Source organism: Crinia signifera, chromosome 3 (assembly GCF_055691185.1).
Source record: "Crinia signifera chromosome 3, ASM5569118v1, whole genome shotgun sequence".
Lineage (NCBI taxonomy): Eukaryota > Metazoa > Chordata > Amphibia > Anura > Myobatrachidae > Crinia > Crinia signifera.
In genome coordinates, this window is record NC_139219.1 from 341,231,837 (window position 1) to 341,250,787 (window position 18,951).

The 18,951-nt window shown below is 53.3% G+C and overlaps 1 protein-coding gene across 1 annotated transcript in view; it reads left to right on the forward strand.

Moving 5' to 3' along the window:
- Positions 1 to 6,763: 6,763 nt before the first annotated feature.
- The window catches only part of ZNF513 (zinc finger protein 513), a 57,495-nt gene continuing 45,307 nt past the window's right edge, over positions 6,764 to 18,951 (forward strand). Inside the window, 3 exon segments of the mRNA XM_083178988.1 lie at positions 6,764 to 6,842; positions 6,845 to 6,898; positions 14,872 to 15,000. Coding sequence (XP_083035114.1) covers positions 6,779 to 6,842; positions 6,845 to 6,898; positions 14,872 to 15,000 — 247 coding nt within the window. The 5' untranslated portion in view covers positions 6,764 to 6,778.

The window sequence follows — 18,951 nt, forward strand, 5'->3', positions numbered from 1 at the left end:
TATGCCAGCGTGCACGGACGTACGCTCACTCTCACGAGCGGTGACATAAGCTGAGTTTTCTATTGAAAACAATAGGAACCCGTCCGTGCAAGCTGGCGTACGCTCAGATAGCCGCAAGAAGTCGGCGGGAAGACGGACGAGAGACGTCCGTAAACGGTGGCGTACGCTCTGTTGTACGCCAGTTGTCGGAGTGTAAGGGCTGGTCCGTCCATGTACGTTGGCGTACGCTCAATTGTACGCCACTCCCCTTCGACGTTGTTTCTGGCCGTACGTATGCGGCTGAGTTGTGGGTGGACTTAACCCCAACGGCCGCGTACGGAGAGCGTACGTTAATTTGGAACGTACGCACGTTTGGCCGCTACGATCAGAATAACCTCCTCAGTCAGACAACTCCACAGCAGTGGCCTACTTAAACCACCACCGGCGATGGCTGAGGCGTCTCATCCTAAATTGTGCTGATGTACATAATCCGACCATTTCCACGATATTTATTGCTGGAGTCCTCAAATGGCTAGTGGATTTCCTCAGCAAGAACGAGGTCCATGCAGGGTAATGTTCTCTTCCACGGGCCTCATATCACATTACCAAGCTTCCCATGCTCAGAGCAAGGACAATAGACCCCCGGGCAGCCTAGCGATGCAGTGGACTTTCCACCTGGCATATCTCTTCCCTCTGTTCTTTCTAATACCAAGAGTCCTTCACAAGTTCCAGCAGGATGGCGCAGTGCTCATGCTTATAATACTCGAGCGTTCAGAGTTTCCAGTCTTCTGGAGTTTATTCGGTCTGGCGTGGAGTTAGGTTATGTTTAGCCTCCCTTAAGGTTCAAGTCTTGGCTCTTTCTGCTCGCGGGTGTTCGGCAGGACGTGCAGTGAGGAGCAGCGGGACGGGTGCTGAGTGCTGGCGGGTGTTCAGCAGGAGGGCAGCGGCAGGCAGTGAGGAGCAGCGGGACGGGTGCTGAGTGCTCGTGGATGTTCAGCAGGACGGGCAGTGAGGAGCAGCGGGACGGGTGCTGAGTGCTGGCGGGTGTTCAGCAGGACGGGCAGCGGCGGGCGGTGAGGAGCAGTGGGACGGGTGCTGAGTGCTGGCGGGTGTTCAGCAGGACGGGCAGCGGCGGGCTGTGAGGAGCAGCAGGACGGGTGCTGAGTGCTCGCGGGTGTTCAGCAGGACGGGCAGCGGCGGGCGGTGAGGAGCAGCGGGACGGGTGCTGAGTGCTGGCGGGTGTTCAGCAGGACGGGCAGCGGCGGGCGGTGAGGAGCAGCGGGACGGGTGCTGAGTGCTGGCGGGTGTTCAGCAGGACGGGCAGCGGCGGGCGGTGAGGAGCAGCGGGACGGGTGCTGAGTGCTGGCGGGTGTTCAGCAGGACGGGCAGCGGCGGGCGGTGAGGAGCAGCTGGGCGGGTGCTGAGTGCTCGCGGGTGTTCAGCAGGATGGGCAGCGGCGGGCTTTAGAATGTAAAAAAAAAACCTGTCAAATGACTAGCCGGCCTCTTGCTCAGAAGGGAGGCTGCTGATTGGTTGAGATTGCTCTCTCAGCCAGTCAGGACCACCAGTCATTTGACAGGTTATTATAAAATTCTAATACCCACCACTGCCTGTCCTGCTGAACACCCGCTAGCACTCAGCACCCGCCCTGCTGCTCCTCACCACCCACTGCAGCACCCGCCCAGCTGCTCCTCACCACCCGCTGCAGCACCCGCCCTGCTTCTCCTCACCACCCACCCTGCTGCTCCTCACCGCCCACTGCAGCACCCGCCCTGCTGCTCCTCACCACCCACCCTGCTGCTCCTCACCGCCCACTGCAGCACCCGCCCTGCTGCTCCTCACCACCCGCCCTGCTTCTCCTCAACGCCCACTGCAGCACCCGTCCTGCTTCTCCTCACCGCCCACTGCAGCACCCACCCTGCTGCTCATCACCGCTCACTGCAGCACCCGCCCTGCTTCTCCTCACCACCCACCCTGCTGCTCCTCACCGCCCACTGCAGCACCCGCCCTGCTTCTCCTCACCACCCGCCCTGCTTCTCCTCACCGCCCACTGCAGCACCCGTCCTGCTTCTCCTCACTGCCCACTGCAGCACCCACCCTTCTGCTCCTCACCGCTCACTGCAGCACCCGTCCTGCTTCTCCTCCCCACCCACTGCAGCACCCGCCCTGCTGCTCCTCACCGCCCACTGCAGCACCCGTCCTGCTTCTCCTCCCCACCCACTGCAGCACCCGCCCTGCTGCTTCTCACCGCCCACTGCAGCACCCGCCCTGCTGCTCCTCACCGCCCGCTGCAGCACCCGCCCTGCTGCTCCTCACCACCCGCTGCAGCACCCGTCCTGCTTCTCCTCACCGCCCACTGCAGCACCCGCCCTGCTTTTCCTCACCGCCCATTGCAGCACCCGCCCTGCTTCCCCCAACCGCCCACTGCAGCACCCATCCAGCTTCTCCTCACCACCCACTGCAGCACCCGCCCTGCTGCTTCTCACCGCCCACTGCAGCACCCATCCTGCTTCTCCTCAACACCCGCTGCAGCACCCGCCCTGCTGCTTCTCACCGCCCACTGCAGCACCCGTCCTGCTTCTCCTTACCACCTGCTGCAGATCCCCGTTTACATGTGATAAATCGAGTGCCAAATCGTATGTAGCCTCCCGGTGAGCAGCCAGGTGGCCCACAGGAGATACATAATGTATGGGGCCTTAACTCCTTTTTCTCAAAGGTCCACAGGACACCCACCTTAAACGCACCTGGCCTTTCGGGTGCACTTATTCTCACTTGTACATTTCCTGTGAGAATGTGTTCTTGAGTTACTTCCGGCTCCAGCCTTGGGCTTGCTTACAAAACTAAGTGCCTGAGGTCACGGTACGGGGTGTGCAGGTGGACCGGAGCATCCTGTGACTAAAAGTTAAACTTTTGGTCCTCCGGACACCCCTAATGTAACTCTTGTGGACAGGAGTTACCTTAACTCCTTATATAACTTTGGTTTTTAACCCTTTCAGGTCCAACCTCTAGTCAGGCTCAACAGCCCTAGCGCTAGTAGCAGATCCAGTGGTGAGCCACTTTAATATAAGAACATTAACATCATCCCTCTTCCCTCCTGTTGTCAAAGCCCACTTCTCCACATGTCACTCACAGCTCTCCTATACTCCAACACTCAGTGACCATCTTCGTCCGCATACTCATCTCCATCATTGGCATCAAGCCTCTAGTTGTATGTTGATTGAGTCATCACTACTTATATACAAGCTGTAATTTATTTATTTGCAGTTTCTTATATAGCGCAGCAGATTCCGTTGCGCTTTACAATAGTAGACAGTGATAAAACAAACTGGGTAACAACAGACAGACTTGGAGGTAGGAGGGCCCTGCTGCAAGCTTACAATCTATAGGGATATAGGAGGGAAACACAAGGACAGGCATCAGTAATAGCATAGCAGTCCCACCAAGTTACAAGTCCAGAAGGGAAGCTATATAATACATAAGTGCCTCAGAGGGTTATGTGTGCGGTATATAAATATGATAGGCTTGCCTGAAGAGGAGAGTTTTCAGGGAACGCTTGAAAGTTTGGAGGCTAGTGGAGAGTCTTATTGTGCGTGGAGGGGCATTCCATAGGATGGGAGCAGCCCGATGATATTCCTGTAATAGTGAATGGGAGGTAGTGATCCGCTCAGAGGAGAGACGCAGATCTCTGTGATAAGTGCAGAGATATATGCTGGTGCAGTATGGTTAATAGCTGTAATGTGTATTGATCTATGGTGCTATTTATTTGTACTCTATTTTTGTTATTTATTCAATGTTATGCCAAGCTTTGTCTTCCTGTATTGTTCCTTTGTACGGCGCTGCGAAACACTTGTGGCGCCTTATAAATAAAATTATAATAATAATCATTCAGTTTAGACCATTTTTGAATTAAAAAAAAATTACAATTAATTTTAAAAATTTTACCCAGACTGTTTGAATAAAAAAAAAAAAAAATTTGAATTAAAAAAAAAAAAAATTTGGATGGCAAAGGGTTAAACAAACAATGCAATGTGCAATTCTAAATGTAACCATTAGTCAGAAGCAGAGAACTTAATCTTTAAAATGTATGAAGGGAGAAAAGGGGATATTGAGCATATTCACAGCACAGGCTCCTAAACAGCATTATATTAATACATTTGTATACATTGTCTGTGCACTCTCCCCCACTGCAGCATGGGCCCTGTAGTCCCACCTCAATACTGCAGATACCATGTTGTACTGTGCCCAGCGCTGCGTTCCCAGGAAAGCCATTCTAACTGCAGGGACTCGGTACCCCTCTGGGAGCCGGCTATCCTGGTCTCCCAGCATGTGGCCAGTCATCCTGGTTGCCGCGCACTGGTTACTCACTGCAGTCTGCTTCATCAGCAGGCAGGGTGTGCATGGCGGGATGTGCGGTTGCCGGAGGGGAACCAGGGTTGTGTCACCCAAACCCAATAGGCATTTTTAAACCTGTGCGAAGAATGTCTCCCACCTGTACCTTGTTATAACCCCTGATATATGTGAAAGTTTCTATCATGTCCCCCCTTTCCCTTCTCTGCTCTAAAGTATACATATTAAGATCTTTTAGTCTTTCCTGGTACGTTTTGTGATGTAGGCCATGCACCATTTTAGTTGCCCTTCTTTGTACAGTCTCTAATGTATTTATATCCTTCTGGAGATATGGCCTCCAAAACTGAACACAATACTCTAGGTGAGGTCGTACCAATGACCTATACCAGTGGTTCCCAACCTGGGGTACTAATACCCCTGGGGGTACTCTGAATACCAGTTGGGGGTACTTGAAAATAATATTGGTAATGGCGGAAGATGAAAAAAAGTATTTCAATGGCAGAAGACCCATTGCCATGGAGAAGAACCATGTTGTGTCACGGTTCTGTCTTCAGCATCATCAGTGTTTCCTTGTGCTTTTGCCTGACCAGCAATCCACTGCGAGCTTCCCATGCTACCCTCAGACATCAGCAATTATCTGCCCTGTGCTGACAGGTGGAGGAAGCAGCGGCCCTCAGACATCAGCAATCATCTGCCCTGTGCTGACAGGTGGAGGAAGCAGCGGCCCTCAGACATCAGCGATCATCTGCCCTGTGCTGACAGGTGGAGGAAGCAGCGGCCCTCAGACATCAGCGATCATCTGCCCTGTGCTGACAGGTGGAGGAAGCAGCGGCCCTCAGACATCAGCGATCATCTGCCCTGTGCTGACAGGTGGAGGAAGCAGCGGCCCTCAGACATCAGCGATCATCTGCCCTGTGCTGACAGGTGGAGGAAGCAGCGGCCCTCAGACATCAGCAATCATCTGCCCTGTGCTGACAGGTGGAGGAAGCAGCGGCCCTCAGACATCAGCAATCATCTGCCCTGTGCTGACAGGTGGAGGAAGCAGCGGCCCTCAGACATCAGCAATCATCTGCCCTGTGCTGACAGGTGGAGGAAGCAGCGGCCCTCAGACATCAGCAATCATCTGCCCTGTGCTGACAGGTGGAGGAAGCAGCGGCCCTCAGACATCAGCAATCATCTGCCCTGTGCTGACAGGTGGAGGAAGCAGCGGCCCTCAGACATCAGCAATCATCGGCCCTCAGACATCAGTAATCATCTGCCCTGTGCTGACAGGTGGAGGAAGCAGCAGCCCTCAGACATCAGCAGTCATCTGCCCTGTGCTGACAGGTGGAGGAAGCAGCGGCATTAATCCTACAGGTGTTAGTGGGAACCCTGGAGACAATACACAACCAGCGGCCAGACAGAGAAGGGCACGATTCCTGTCAGCTACTCCTTAATATAAGGACATGCATATATAAGGATACACATACCGCTCACTTCCACTCCACTCATAAGTACTGTCTATATTTCAAATTGAGAGGACAGGGTACTCATCAATGACAAGCTTAATCAAGGGGTACGGGAGAGAAAAAAGGTTGGGAACCACTGGTCTATACAGTGGCATTACTACTTCTTTCTTCCTACTGCTGATACCTCTCCCTATGCAACCAAGCATCTGACTTGCCTTTCTCATTGCTTTGTTACATTACCTACCTGCCTTTAAGTCCCCTGAAATCGTGACACCTAGATCCCTCTCTTCCTCAGTAGTTCCCATTACAGTGCCATTTATACTATATTTAGTCTGAGTCCCCAGTGCATGACACTGCATTATTTGGCATTATACCATACCTCCCAACATGACCCTCTCCAGGAGGGACACAATACTCTGTTCCTGGACTTTCCTCTTAATGTCTGATTGTCATCACCTGTGTTGACACCTTTTTTTATCAATTAACCTGTTCAACACAGGTGATGGCAATCATACATTAAGAGGAAAGTCCAGAAGCAGAGCTGAGTGTCCCTCCTGGCATGGGTCATGTTGGGAGGTATGATTATACTGCAGTTGCCATGCTCCTGACTCCTACAATCCTACATTACCAGGGAACAGAGCATGTTCTCCCTGATGGAGGGGGTCAGGTAGGCGACACTGCTGTATTCTGACATTTCCCATCATGCCTGGCTCCACGGCTCTGGAGGGGGATATAATAGTGAGGCAAGAGTACAATCAAGCTGCGAACAAATGAAATAACCAAACCCTAAGATAAGTGGAGCTAATATAAAAAAGCGCAGTGAGGGCAGCTGCAACTTCCGCCCTCACTGACGTCACATCCTGGTCTCGGAATAGACGTGGATCTAGACATAACCAACAACCTTCTTATGCCTCGGAACTGCAATTCCCAGCATGCATTGCCTGAACAGGAAGTACATTGCCTGAACCGGAAGTGATGCGTGTTGTCTCTCTGGCCGGAAACACATGAAGTACCGGAGCTGTGTGCTGCTCTGCGACCGGAAATACCGAGGCCGGGACCGGAAGTACCGTGAGCAGGAACAGCCATGCCCAGGAGGAAACAGTCCCACCCCCAACCGGTGAAATGTGAGCCTCCCCTGGCCTGTCCTCACCCCAGTCACTGCTGCATACCCCAATATCCCTCCATTTCTCCCGTGTGCCCCAATATACACCTCACACCTCCTGTGTGCCTCATGTTACACCTCATACCTCCTGTGTGCCTCATGTTACACCTCACACCTCCTGTGTGCCTCATGTTACACCTCATACCTCCTGTGTGCCTCATGTTACACCTCACACCTCCTGTGTGACACCTCATGTTACACCTCACACCTCCTGTGTGCCTCATGTTACACCTCACACCTCCTGTGTGACTCATGTTACACCTCACACCTCCTGTGTGACACCTCATGTTACACCTCACACCTCCTGTGTGACACCATGTTACACCTCCTATGTTACACCTCACACCTCCTGTGTGACACCTCATGTTACACCTCACACCTCCTGTGTGACACCTCATGTTACACCTCCTATGTTACACCTCACACCTCCTGTGTGACACCTCATGTTACACCTCACACCTCCTGTGTGACACCTCATGTTACACCTCCTGTGTGCCTCATGTTACAGCTCACACCTCATTTTACACCGCCTGTGAGCCTCATGTCACACCACACACCGCCTGTGAGCCTCATGTCACACCTCGCACCTCCTGTGTGCCTCATGTTACACCTCATACCTCCTGTGTGCCTCATGTTACACCTCACACCTCCTGTGTGACACCTCATGTTACACCTCACACCTCCTGTGTGCCTCATGTTACACCTCACACCTCCTGTGTGACTCATGTTACACCTCACACCTCCTGTGTGACACCTCATGTTACACCTCACACCTCCTGTGTGACACCTCATGTTACACCTCCTATGTTACACCTCACACCTCCTGTGTGACACCTCATGTTACACCTCACACCTCCTGTGTGACACCTCATGTTACACCTCCTGTGTGCCTCATGTTACAGCTCACACCTCATTTTACACCGCACACCGCCAGTGAGCCTCATGTCACACCACACACCGCCTGTGAGCCTCATGTTACACCTCGCACCTCCTGTGTGCCTCATGTTACACCTCACACCTCCTGTGTGACACCTCATGTCACACCGCACACCGCCTGTGAGCCTCATGTTACACCTCGCACCTCCTGTGTGCCTTTATATACACCTCATACCTCATGTGAGCCTCATGTTACACCTCGCACCTCTTGTGTGCCTTTATATACACCTCATGTGTGCCTCATGTTACACCTCACACCTCCTGTGTGACACCTCATGTTACACCTCGCACCTCCTGTGTGACACCTCACACCTCCTGTGTGCCTTTATATACACTTCACACCTCCTGTGTGCCTCATGTTACACCCCACACCTCCTGTGTGCCTCATGTTACACCTCACACCTCCTGTGTGCCTTATGTTACACCTCACACCTCCTGTGTGCCTCATGTTACACCTCATACCTCCTGTGTGCCTCATGTTACACCTCATACCTCCTGTGTGCCTCATGTTACACCTCACACCTCCTGTGTGCCTCATGTTACACCTCATACCTCCTGTGTGCCTCATGTTACACCTCACACCTCCTGTGTGACACCTCATGTTACACCTCACACCTCCTGTGTGACACCTCATGTTACACCTCCTGTGTGACACCTCATGTTACACCTCACACCTCCTGTGTGACACCTCATGTTACACCTCACACCTCCTGTGTGACAACTCATGTTACACCTCACACCTCCTGTGTGACACCTCATGTTACACCTCCTGTGTGCCTCATGTTACAGCTCACACCTCATGTTACACCGCACACCGCCTGTGAGCCTCATGTCACACCGCACACCGCCTGTGAGCCTCATGTCACTCCTCGCACCTCCTGTGTGACACCTCATGTTACACCTCACACCTCCTGTGTGCCTTTATATACACTTCACGTCTCCTGTGTGCCTCATGTTCCACCCCACACCTCCTTTGTGACACCTCATGTTACACCTCCTGTGTGCCTCATGTTACACCTCACACCTCCTGTGTGCCTCATGTTACAGCTCACACCTCATGTCACACCACACACCGCCTGTGAGCCTCATGTTACACCTCGCACCTCCTGTGTGACACCTCATGTTACACCTCACACCTCCCGTGTGAGTTTATATACACTTCACACCTCCTGTGTGCCTCATGTTACAGCTCACACCTCCTGTGTGACACCTCATGTTACACCTCACACCTCCTGTGTGACACCTCATGTCACACCGCCTGTGAGCCTCATGTTACACCTCGCACCTCCTGTGTGCCTTTATATACACCTCATACCTAATGTGAGCCTCATGTTACACCTCGCACCTCCTGTGTGTCTTTATATACACCTCATGTGTGCCTCATGTTACACCTCACACCTCCTGTGTGACACCTCATGTTAAACCTCGCACCTCCTGTGTGACACCTCACACCTCCTGTGTGCCTTTATATACACTTCACACCTCCTGTGTGCCTCATGTTACACCCCACACCTTCTGTGTGACACCTCATGTTACACCTCACACCACCTGTGTGACTCATGTTACACCTCACACCTCCTGTGTGACACCTCATGTTACACCTCGCACCTCCTGTGTGACACCTCACACCTCCTGTGTGCCTTTATATACACTTCACACCTCCTGTGTGCCTCATGGTACACCCCACACCTTCTGTGTTACACCTCACACCTCCTGTGTGCCTCATGTTACACCTCACACCTCCTGTTACACCGCACACCGCCTGTGAGCCTCATGTCACACCGCACACCGCCTGTGAGCCTCATGTTACACCTCGCACCTCCTGTGTGCCTTTATATACACCTCATACCTCATGTGTGCCTCATGTTACACGTCACACCTCCTGTGTGACACCTCACACCTCCTGTGTGACACCTCATGTTACACCTCACACCTCCTGTGTGACACCTCATGTTACAGCTCACACCTCCTGTTACACCTCACACCTTCTGTGTGACACTTCATGTTACACCGCACACCGCCTGCGAGCCTCATGTCACACCGCACACCTCACGATTGCCTCATGTAACACCTCGCACCTACTGTGTGCCTTTATATACACCTCCTACCTCATGTGTGCCTCATGTTACACCTCACACCTCCTATGTGACACCTCATGTTACACCTCACACCTCCTGTGTGACACCTCATGTTACACCTCACACCTCCTGTGTGACACCATGTGTTACACCTCACACCTCAGGTGAGATTTAATAGGATGAGAGATTCAGAAAGTGAGAGATTTGGTAAGAAATCTCCAGTTTTTTTAAAGCGGCAATTTATTTACACTGCAAAATCAGACTGGTTTTGCAGTGTAGAAAATCAAAATCAAACTGGTTTTGCGGTGTTATTATGCCGGGATCTCCTATATGTACCCCGCTGTGTTATTATGCCGGGATCTCCTATATGTACCCCGCTGTGTTAAATAATGGGGGGGATCTCCTATATGCACCCCGCTGTGTTATTATGCCGGGATCTCCTGTGTGTACTCCGCTGTGTTATATTATGGGGGGATCTCCTGCGTGCACCCCGCTGTGTTATATAATGGAGGGATCTCCTGCGTGCACCCCGCTGTGTTATATAATGGGGGGATCTCCTGTGTGCACCCCGCTGTGTTATATAATGGAGGGATCTCCTGCGTGCACCCCGCTGTGTTATATAATGGGGGGATCTCCTGTGTGCACCCCGCTGTGTTATATAATGGGGGGGGATCTCCTGCATGCACCCCGCTGTGTTATATAATGGCGGGATCTCCTGCATGCACCCCGCTGTGTTATATAATGGGGGGATCTCCTGCGTGTACCCCGCTGTGTTATATAATGGGGGGATCTCCTGCGTGCACCCCGCTGTTATTATGCCGGGATCTCCTATATGTACCCCGCTGTGTTAAATAATGGGGGGATCTCATATGCACCCCGCTGTGTTATTATGCGGGGATCTCCTATGTGTACCCCGCTGTGTTATATTATGGGGGGATCTCCTGCGTGCACCCCGCTGTGTTATTATACCGCTGTGTTATATAATGGGGGGGATCTCCTGCGTGCACCCCGCTGTGTTATTATGCCGGGATCTCCTATATGTACCCCGCTGTGTTATATAATGGGGGGATCTCCTGTGTGTACCCCGCTGTGTTATGTTATGGGGGATCTCCTGCGTGCACCCCGCTGTGTTATTATGCCGGGATCTCCTGTGTGTACCCCGCTGTGTTATATAATGGGGGGATCTCCTGTATGTACCCCGCTGTGTTATTATGCCGGGATCTCCTGCGTGCACCCCGCTGTGTTATATAATGGGGGGATCTCCTGCGTGCACCCCGCTGTGTTATATAATGGGGGGATCTCCTGTGTGCACCCCGCTGTGTTATATAATGGCGGGATCTCCTGTGTGTACCCCGCTGTGTTATATAATGGGGGGATCTCCTATGTGTACCCCGCTGTGTTATATTATGGGGGGATCTCCTGTGTGTACCCCGCTGTGTTATATAATGGGGGGGGATCTCCTTTGTGTACCCCACTGTGTTATTATGCCGGGATCTCCTGTGTGTACCCCGCTGTGTTATATAATGGGGGGATCTCCTGTGTGTACCCCGCTGTTATATTATGGGGGGGATCTCCTGTGTGTACCCCGCTGTGTTATATAATGGGGGGGGATCTCCTGTGTGTACCCCGCTATGTTATATAATGGGGGGGATCTCCTGTGTGTACCCCGCTGTGTTATTATGCCAGGATCTCCTGCGTGCACCCGCTGTGTTATATAATGGGGGGATCTCCTGTGTTTACCCCGCTGTGTTATATAATGGGGGGATCTCCTGCGTGCACCCGCTGTGTTATATAATGGGGGGATCTCCTGTGTGTACCCCACTGTGTTATTATGGCGGGATCTCCTGTGTGTACCCCGCTGTTATTATGCCGGGATCTCCTATGTGTACCCCGCTGTGTTATATAATGGGGGGATCTCCTGTGTGTACCCCGCTGTGTTATATTATGGGGGGATCTCCTGTGTGTACCCCGCTGTTATTATGGCAGGATCTCCTGTGTGTATCCCGCTGTGTTATATTATGGGGGGATCTCCTGTGTGTACCCCGCTGTGTTATATAATGGGGGGATCTCCTTTGTGTACCCCACTGTGTTATAATGCCGGGATCTCCTATGTGTACCCTGCTGTTAAATTATGGGGGGGATCTCCTGTGTGTACCCCGCTGTGTTATATAATGGGGGGATCTCCTGTGTACCCCGCTGTTATATTATGGGGGGGATCTCCTGTGTGTAACCCGCTGTGTTATATAATGGGGGGATCTCCTGTGTGTACCCCGCTGTGTTATATAATGGGGGGGATCTCCTGCGTGCACCCCACTGTGTTATTATGCCGTGATCTCCTATATGTACCCCGCTGTGTTATATAATGGGGGGGATCTCCTGTATGTACCCCGCTGTGTTATTATGCCGGGATCTCCTGTGTGTACCCCGCTGTGTTATGTTATGGGGGATCTCCTGCGTGCACCCCGCTGTGTTATTATGCCGGGATCTCCTGTGTGTACCCCGCTGTGTTATGTTATGGGGGATCTCCTGCGTGCACCCCGCTGTGTTTTTATGCCGGGATCTCCTGTGTGTACCCCGCTGTGTTATTATGCCGGGATCTCCTGTGTGTACCCCGCTGTGTTATATAATGGGGGGATCTCCTGTGTGTACCCCGCTGTTATATTATGGGGGGGATCTCCTGTGTGTACCCCGCTGTGTTATATAATGGGGGGGGATCTCCTGTGTGTACCCCGCTATGTTATATAATGGGGGGGATCTCCTGTGTGTACCCCGCTGTGTTATTATGCCAGGATCTCCTGCGTGCACCCGCTGTGTTATATAATGGGGGGATCTCCTGTGTTTACCCCGCTGTGTTATATAATGGGGGGATCTCCTGTGTGTACCCCACTGTGTTATTATGGCGGGATCTCCTGTGTGTACCCCGCTGTTATTATGCCGGGATCTCCTATGTGTACCCCGCTGTTATTATGCCGGGATCTCCTATGTGTACCCCGCTGTGTTATATAATGGGGGGATCTCCTGTGTGTACCCCACTGTGTTATTATGGCGGGATCTCCTGTGTGTACCCCGCTGTTATTATGCCGGGATCTCCTATGTGTACCCCGCTGTTATTATGCCGGGATCTCCTATGTGTACCCCGCTGTGTTATATAATGGGGGGATCTCCTGTGTGTACCCCGCTGTTATTATGCCGGGATCTCCTGTGTGCACCCCGCTGTGTTATATTATGGGGGGATCTCCTGTGTGTACCCCGCTGTTATTATGGCAGGATCTCCTGTGTGTATCCCGCTGTGTTATATTATGGGGGGATCTCCTGTGTGTACCCCGCTGTGTTATATAATGGGGGGATCTCCTTTGTGTACCCCACTGTGTTATTATGCCGGGATCTCTTGTGTGTACCCCGCTGTGTTATATAATGGGGGGATCTCCTTTGTGTACCCCACTGTGTTATAATGCCGGGATCTCCTATGTGTACCCTGCTGTTAAATTATGGGGGGGATCTCCTGTGTGTACCCCGCTGTGTTATAAAATGGGGGGATCTCCTGTGTACCCCGCTGTTATATTATGGGGGGGATCTCCTGTGTGTAACCCGCTGTGTTATATAATGGGGGGATCTCCTGTGTGTACCCCGCTGTGTTATATAATGGGGGGGATCTCCTGCGTGCACCCCACTGTGTTATTATGCCGTGATCTCCTATATGTACCCCGCTGTGTTATATAATGGGGGGGATCTCCTGTATGTACCCCGCTGTGTTATGTTATGGGGGATCTCCTGCGTGTACCCCGCTGTGTTATTATGCCGGGATCTCCTGTGTGTACCCCGCTGTGTTATGTTATGGGGGATCTCCTGCGTGCACCCCGCTGTGTTATTATGCCGGGATCTCCTGCGTGCACCCCGCTGTATTATATAATGGGGGGATCTCCTGTGTGTACCCCGCTGTGTTATTATGCCGGGATCTCCTGCGTGCACCCCGCTGTATTATATAATGGGGGGATCTCCTGTGTGTACCCCGCTGTGTTATATAATGGGGGGATCTCCTGCGTGCACCCCGCTGTGTTATTATGGGGGGATCTCCTGCGTGCACCCCGCTGTGTTATATAATGGGGGGATCTCCTGTGTGTACCCTGCTGTTATATTATGGGGGGGATCTCCTGTGTGTACCCCGCTGTGTTATATAATGGGGGGATCTCCTGTGTGTACCCCGCTGTTATATTATGGGGGGGGGATCTCCTGTGTGTACCCCGCTGTGTTATATAATGGGGGGGATCTCCTGTGTGTACCCCGCTATGTTATATAATGGGGGGGATCTCCTGTGTGTACCCCACTGTGTTATATAATGGGGGGATCTCCTGTGTGTACCCCACTGTGTTATTATGGCGGGATCTCCTGTGTGTACCCCGCTGTTATTATGCCGGGATCTCCTATGTGTACCCCGCTGTGTTATATAATGGGGGGATCTCCTGTGTGTACCCCGCTGTTATATTATGGGGGGGATCTCCTGTGTGTACCCCGCTGTGTTATATAATGGGGGGATCTCCTGTGTTTACCCCGCTGTGTTATATAATGGGGGGATCTCCTATGTGTACCCCGCTGTGTTATATAATGGGGGGATCTCCTGTGTTTACCCCGCTGTGTTATATAATGGGGGGATCTCCTGTGTGTACCCCGCTGTTATATTATGGGGGGGATCTCCTGTGTGTAACCCGCTGTGTTATATAATGGGGGGATCTCCTGTGTTTACCCCGCTGTGTTATATAATGGGGGGATCTCCTGTGTGTACCCCGCTGTGTTATATAATGGGGGGATCTCCTGTGTGTACCCCGCTGTTATATTATGGGGGATCTCCTGCGTGCACCCCGCTGTGTTATTATGCCGGGATCTCCCTATCCATACCTTGTACATCTTTGGTTCTGTGTCTCAGGGGGAAGCCAGGACCCTCTAGATCCTAATCCCAGCAGCCTGGTGTTGGACACAGATCTTCTCCTGGGCGATGAGATGGACCTGTCTGATAGCAGCGACCGTCTTCTCTCATTCTCTAAGGACTGCGAGGGTTAGTATAAAATAGCGCATGATGTATGAATGCTGGGAAATATCTGATAAACATGGCTGTATATACTGAGCTGTGTAATAGAATTACACGTTTCAATCATTTAGCCACAAAGAAACATGTGGGAAATATTTCATTAGGACATCTGAAAAAAAAAGTATAATTTCTCCCGAAATTACAGAGGTTCAAGGAAACCTAGGTGTCCGCAGGGACTATGCCGGGAACTGCAGGCAGCAGTGCTGGGCAGGGACTATGCAGGGAACTGCAGGCTGCAGTGCTGGGCAGGGACTATGGCAGGGACTATGCCGGGAACTGCAGGCAGCAGTGCTGGGCGGGGACTATGTAGGGAACTGCAGGCTGCAGTGCTGGGCAGGGACTATGCCGGGAACTGCAGGCTGCAGTGCTGGACAGGGACTATGCCGGGAACTGCAGGTTGGAGTGCTGGGCAGGGACTATGCCGGGAACTGCAGGCTGCAGTGCTGGGCAGGGACTATGCAGGGAAGTGCTGGGCAGGGACTATGCCGGGAACTGCAGGCTGCAGTGCTGGGCAGGGACTATGCAGGGAAGTGCAGGGCAGGGACTATGCCGGGAACTGCAGGCTGCAGTGCTGAGCAGGGACTATGCCGGGAACTGCAGGCTGCAGTGCTGGACAGGGACTATGCCGGGAACTGCAGGTTGGAGTGCTGGGCAGGGACTATGCCGGGAACTGCAGGCTGCAGTGCTGGGCAGGGACTATGCAGGGAAGTGCTGGGCAGGGACTATGCCGGGAACTGCAGGCTGCAGTGCTGAGCAGGGACTATGCCGGGAACTGCAGGCTGTAGTGCTGGGCAGGGACTATGCAGGGAAGTGCTGGGCAGGGACTATGCCGGGAACTGCAGGCTGCAGTGCTGAGCAGGGACTATGCTGGGAACTGCAGGCTGCAGTGCTGTGCAGGGACTATGCAGGGAAGTGCTGGGCAGGGACTATGCCGGGAACTGCAGGCTGCAGTGCTGGGCAGGGACTATGGCAGGGACTATGCCGGGAACTGCAGGTTGCAGTGCTGGGCAGGGACTATACAGGGAACTGCAGGCTGCAGTGCTGAGTAGGGACTATGCCGGGAACTGCAGGCTGCAGTGCTGTGCAGGGACTATGCAGGGAAGTGCTGGGCAGTGACTATGCCGGGAACTGCAGGCTGCAGTGCTGGGCAGGGACTATGCCGGGAACTGCAGGTTGCAGTGCTGGGCAGGGACTATGCCGGGAACTGCAGGCTGCAGTGCTGAGCATGGACTATGCCGGGAACTGCAGGCTGCAGTGCTGGGCAGGGACTATGCAGGGAACTGCAGGCTGCAGTGCTGGGCAGGGACTATGCAGGGAAGTGCTGGGCAGGGACTATGCCGGGAACTGCAGGCTGCAGTGCTGAGCAGGGACTATGCCGGGAACTGCAGGCTGCAGTGCTGGACAGGGACTATGGCAGGGACTATGCCGGGAACTGCAGGTTGCAGTGCTGTGCAGGGACTATGCCGGGAACTGCAGGCTGCAGTGCTGGGCAGGGACTATGCAGGGAAGTGCTGGGCAGGGACTATGCCGGGAACTGCAGGCTGCAGTGCTGAGCAGGGACTATGCCGGGAACTGCAGGCTGCAGTGCTGGGCAGGGACTATGGCAGGGACTATGCCGGGAACTGCAGGTTGCAGTGCTGGGCAGGGACTATGCCGGGAGCTGCAGTGCTGGGCAGGGACTATGCAGGGAAGTGCTGGGCAGGGACTATGCCGGGAACTGCAGGCTGCAGTGCTAAGCAGGGACTATGCCGGGAACTGCAGGCTGCAGTGCTGGGCAGGGACTATGGCAGGGACTATGCCGGGAACTGCAGGTTGCAGTGCTGGGCAGGGACTATGCCGGGAACTGCAGGTTGCAGTGCTGGGCAGGGACTATGCAGGGAAGTGCTGAGCAGGGGCTATGCCGGGAACTGCAGGCTGCAGTTATAATATATGTTACCTGTATTAATCTGATATGTAAAGTGTACCAGGAATATATTGGGTACTTGTGTAGATTTATGGCGCCATGTGTCTGAGTCCCCTTGCGCCGTGAAACTACTGGCACCGTGAAACTACACAAGAACCATATATTGTAAAGGTAAAGTGTACAAACTGCCTGGGAATCCATGGCTCTGTGTGTTTTCCCCCCCTAAAAAACAGAATGCCTGCCTTGGCATTCTCCAAGCTGGGAGCTGCGGGGAAAGTCAGATTTCTAACAAGCTCCATGGGGCTCTTTGTCAGTGGGCAAGAGGATCTGGCAGGGTATCAGGGCTACCCATCTTCCAGTTCCGGTGGGGGCTGGGGATGGTCGCATGCACGTGGAGCTCCGACGCCCGTGCTCCCATTCTTGGCCCCCAGAGGAGGAGAAATGCCTAGATGATGGCAGAGGGGTACAGATGAGGCGAACGGGTATGAAGAAAGCGCAGAGGAGGACTGTTGAGTGTCCCCTGGCGCAGGACCTGACGGCCTTCCCTCCCGGCTGGGACAGGCGGCGGCACCAGTGACAGCCCCCGGCATGACACGATCATCGGCCGCGTCACCTAGCTGCGCCACACGGACAGGTGGCGGCATAACCGTCTGCCCCGGTGAGACCTGACCACCATCGGCCGCGTCACTAGGCCACGCCACCATGCCGGGAGTGGGTTGTACAGACTGCGGGAGTCCTCCAGAATGTGGGAGCTGCTGTCCTCCAGACTGCGGGAGGCCGCCCACCCCCCACCTGATGTTTCAGCTCCGGGTAAACCCAGTGATGGTAACTCCCCATGGATGCAGTTCGTCCCAGAAAGGGCCCAACTCTGGCCTCAGGCCCGACGGACTCACCCCCGGCCTCACTGACTCTCTCTCCCCTCCACCACCATCACCACCAGCCACGCTGGCTCTCCCTCTAGCCAGGGCCTCTGGCATGCTTCTCCCCCTCCCTCCCCTAAGCAGCACAGCCTCTGGATCTATCCAAGCTGACTCCTATGGGTGCTGAAGGGAGATGGGCCTTGAGCCCCCACCACTGCTGCCTGTGAGTAGCAGTGTTAAGATGGTGCTGCTGATGACTGCCTAGGATCTGTGCCACTAGCCAAAATATGTACCCTGTCGTGTCCTATATCTGTTCTGTTATTACTTTATGTCCTCTACGTCCTGAAATCGATGCTCTTTCAGAGCAGTCTTGGGAACAAGTAAAAGTCAGGAGGTGACAAATCAGGAGAATACGGAGATGATTAAACCTCTAGGACATGAGTCCTCAAACTGCGGCCCTCCAGATGTGGTGAAACTACAAATCCCAGCATGCCTTGCCACATTTTTCCTATAAGGGAGTGTTAAAACTGTGGCAAGGCATGCTGGGAATTGTAGTTTCACAACATCTGGAGTGCCGCAGTTTGAGGACCCATGCTCCAGGATGTCATGTTTTGCCAAAAAGCGCTTCACACTGAGAGCACAGTGGGGCCTCGCGTTGTCGTGCAGTAGTAGAAAGCATCCTAAGGGTCTTTCGGCGATCTGCAGTCACCAAAGCGTGGACTTTTGTGACCTCATTTTCTGTTTTGTGATGGGTCGCCCACTGCGCTGGTCATCTTCCGTGCTTTCCCTGCCATCGCGAAAGCGTGCATACCATTCAAAAGTACAGGAGCGGGACATAGCAGCATCTCCATATGCAATATTCAGTAACTCGTACTTTGCTCCATCACTGACTGACACGCGGTGAACCACCTGCGTTTACCTTCTCCAAACCGGAAATGCTGACGCAATCACTGCGCATTTGTTCCACCATCGCGCCTCATTGGTTACGCTATCACATCCGCATGATGACGCGTTCCTACACATATTCATGCATTAACTACACGTACAGTCCTGGGATTTAATAGACACACCTTGTATGTTCCCCATATCCGTGTCCCCCATCAGGATACATCTAGTGTATATCTGTACATGTCCTATATCTGTACTGTTACTGGC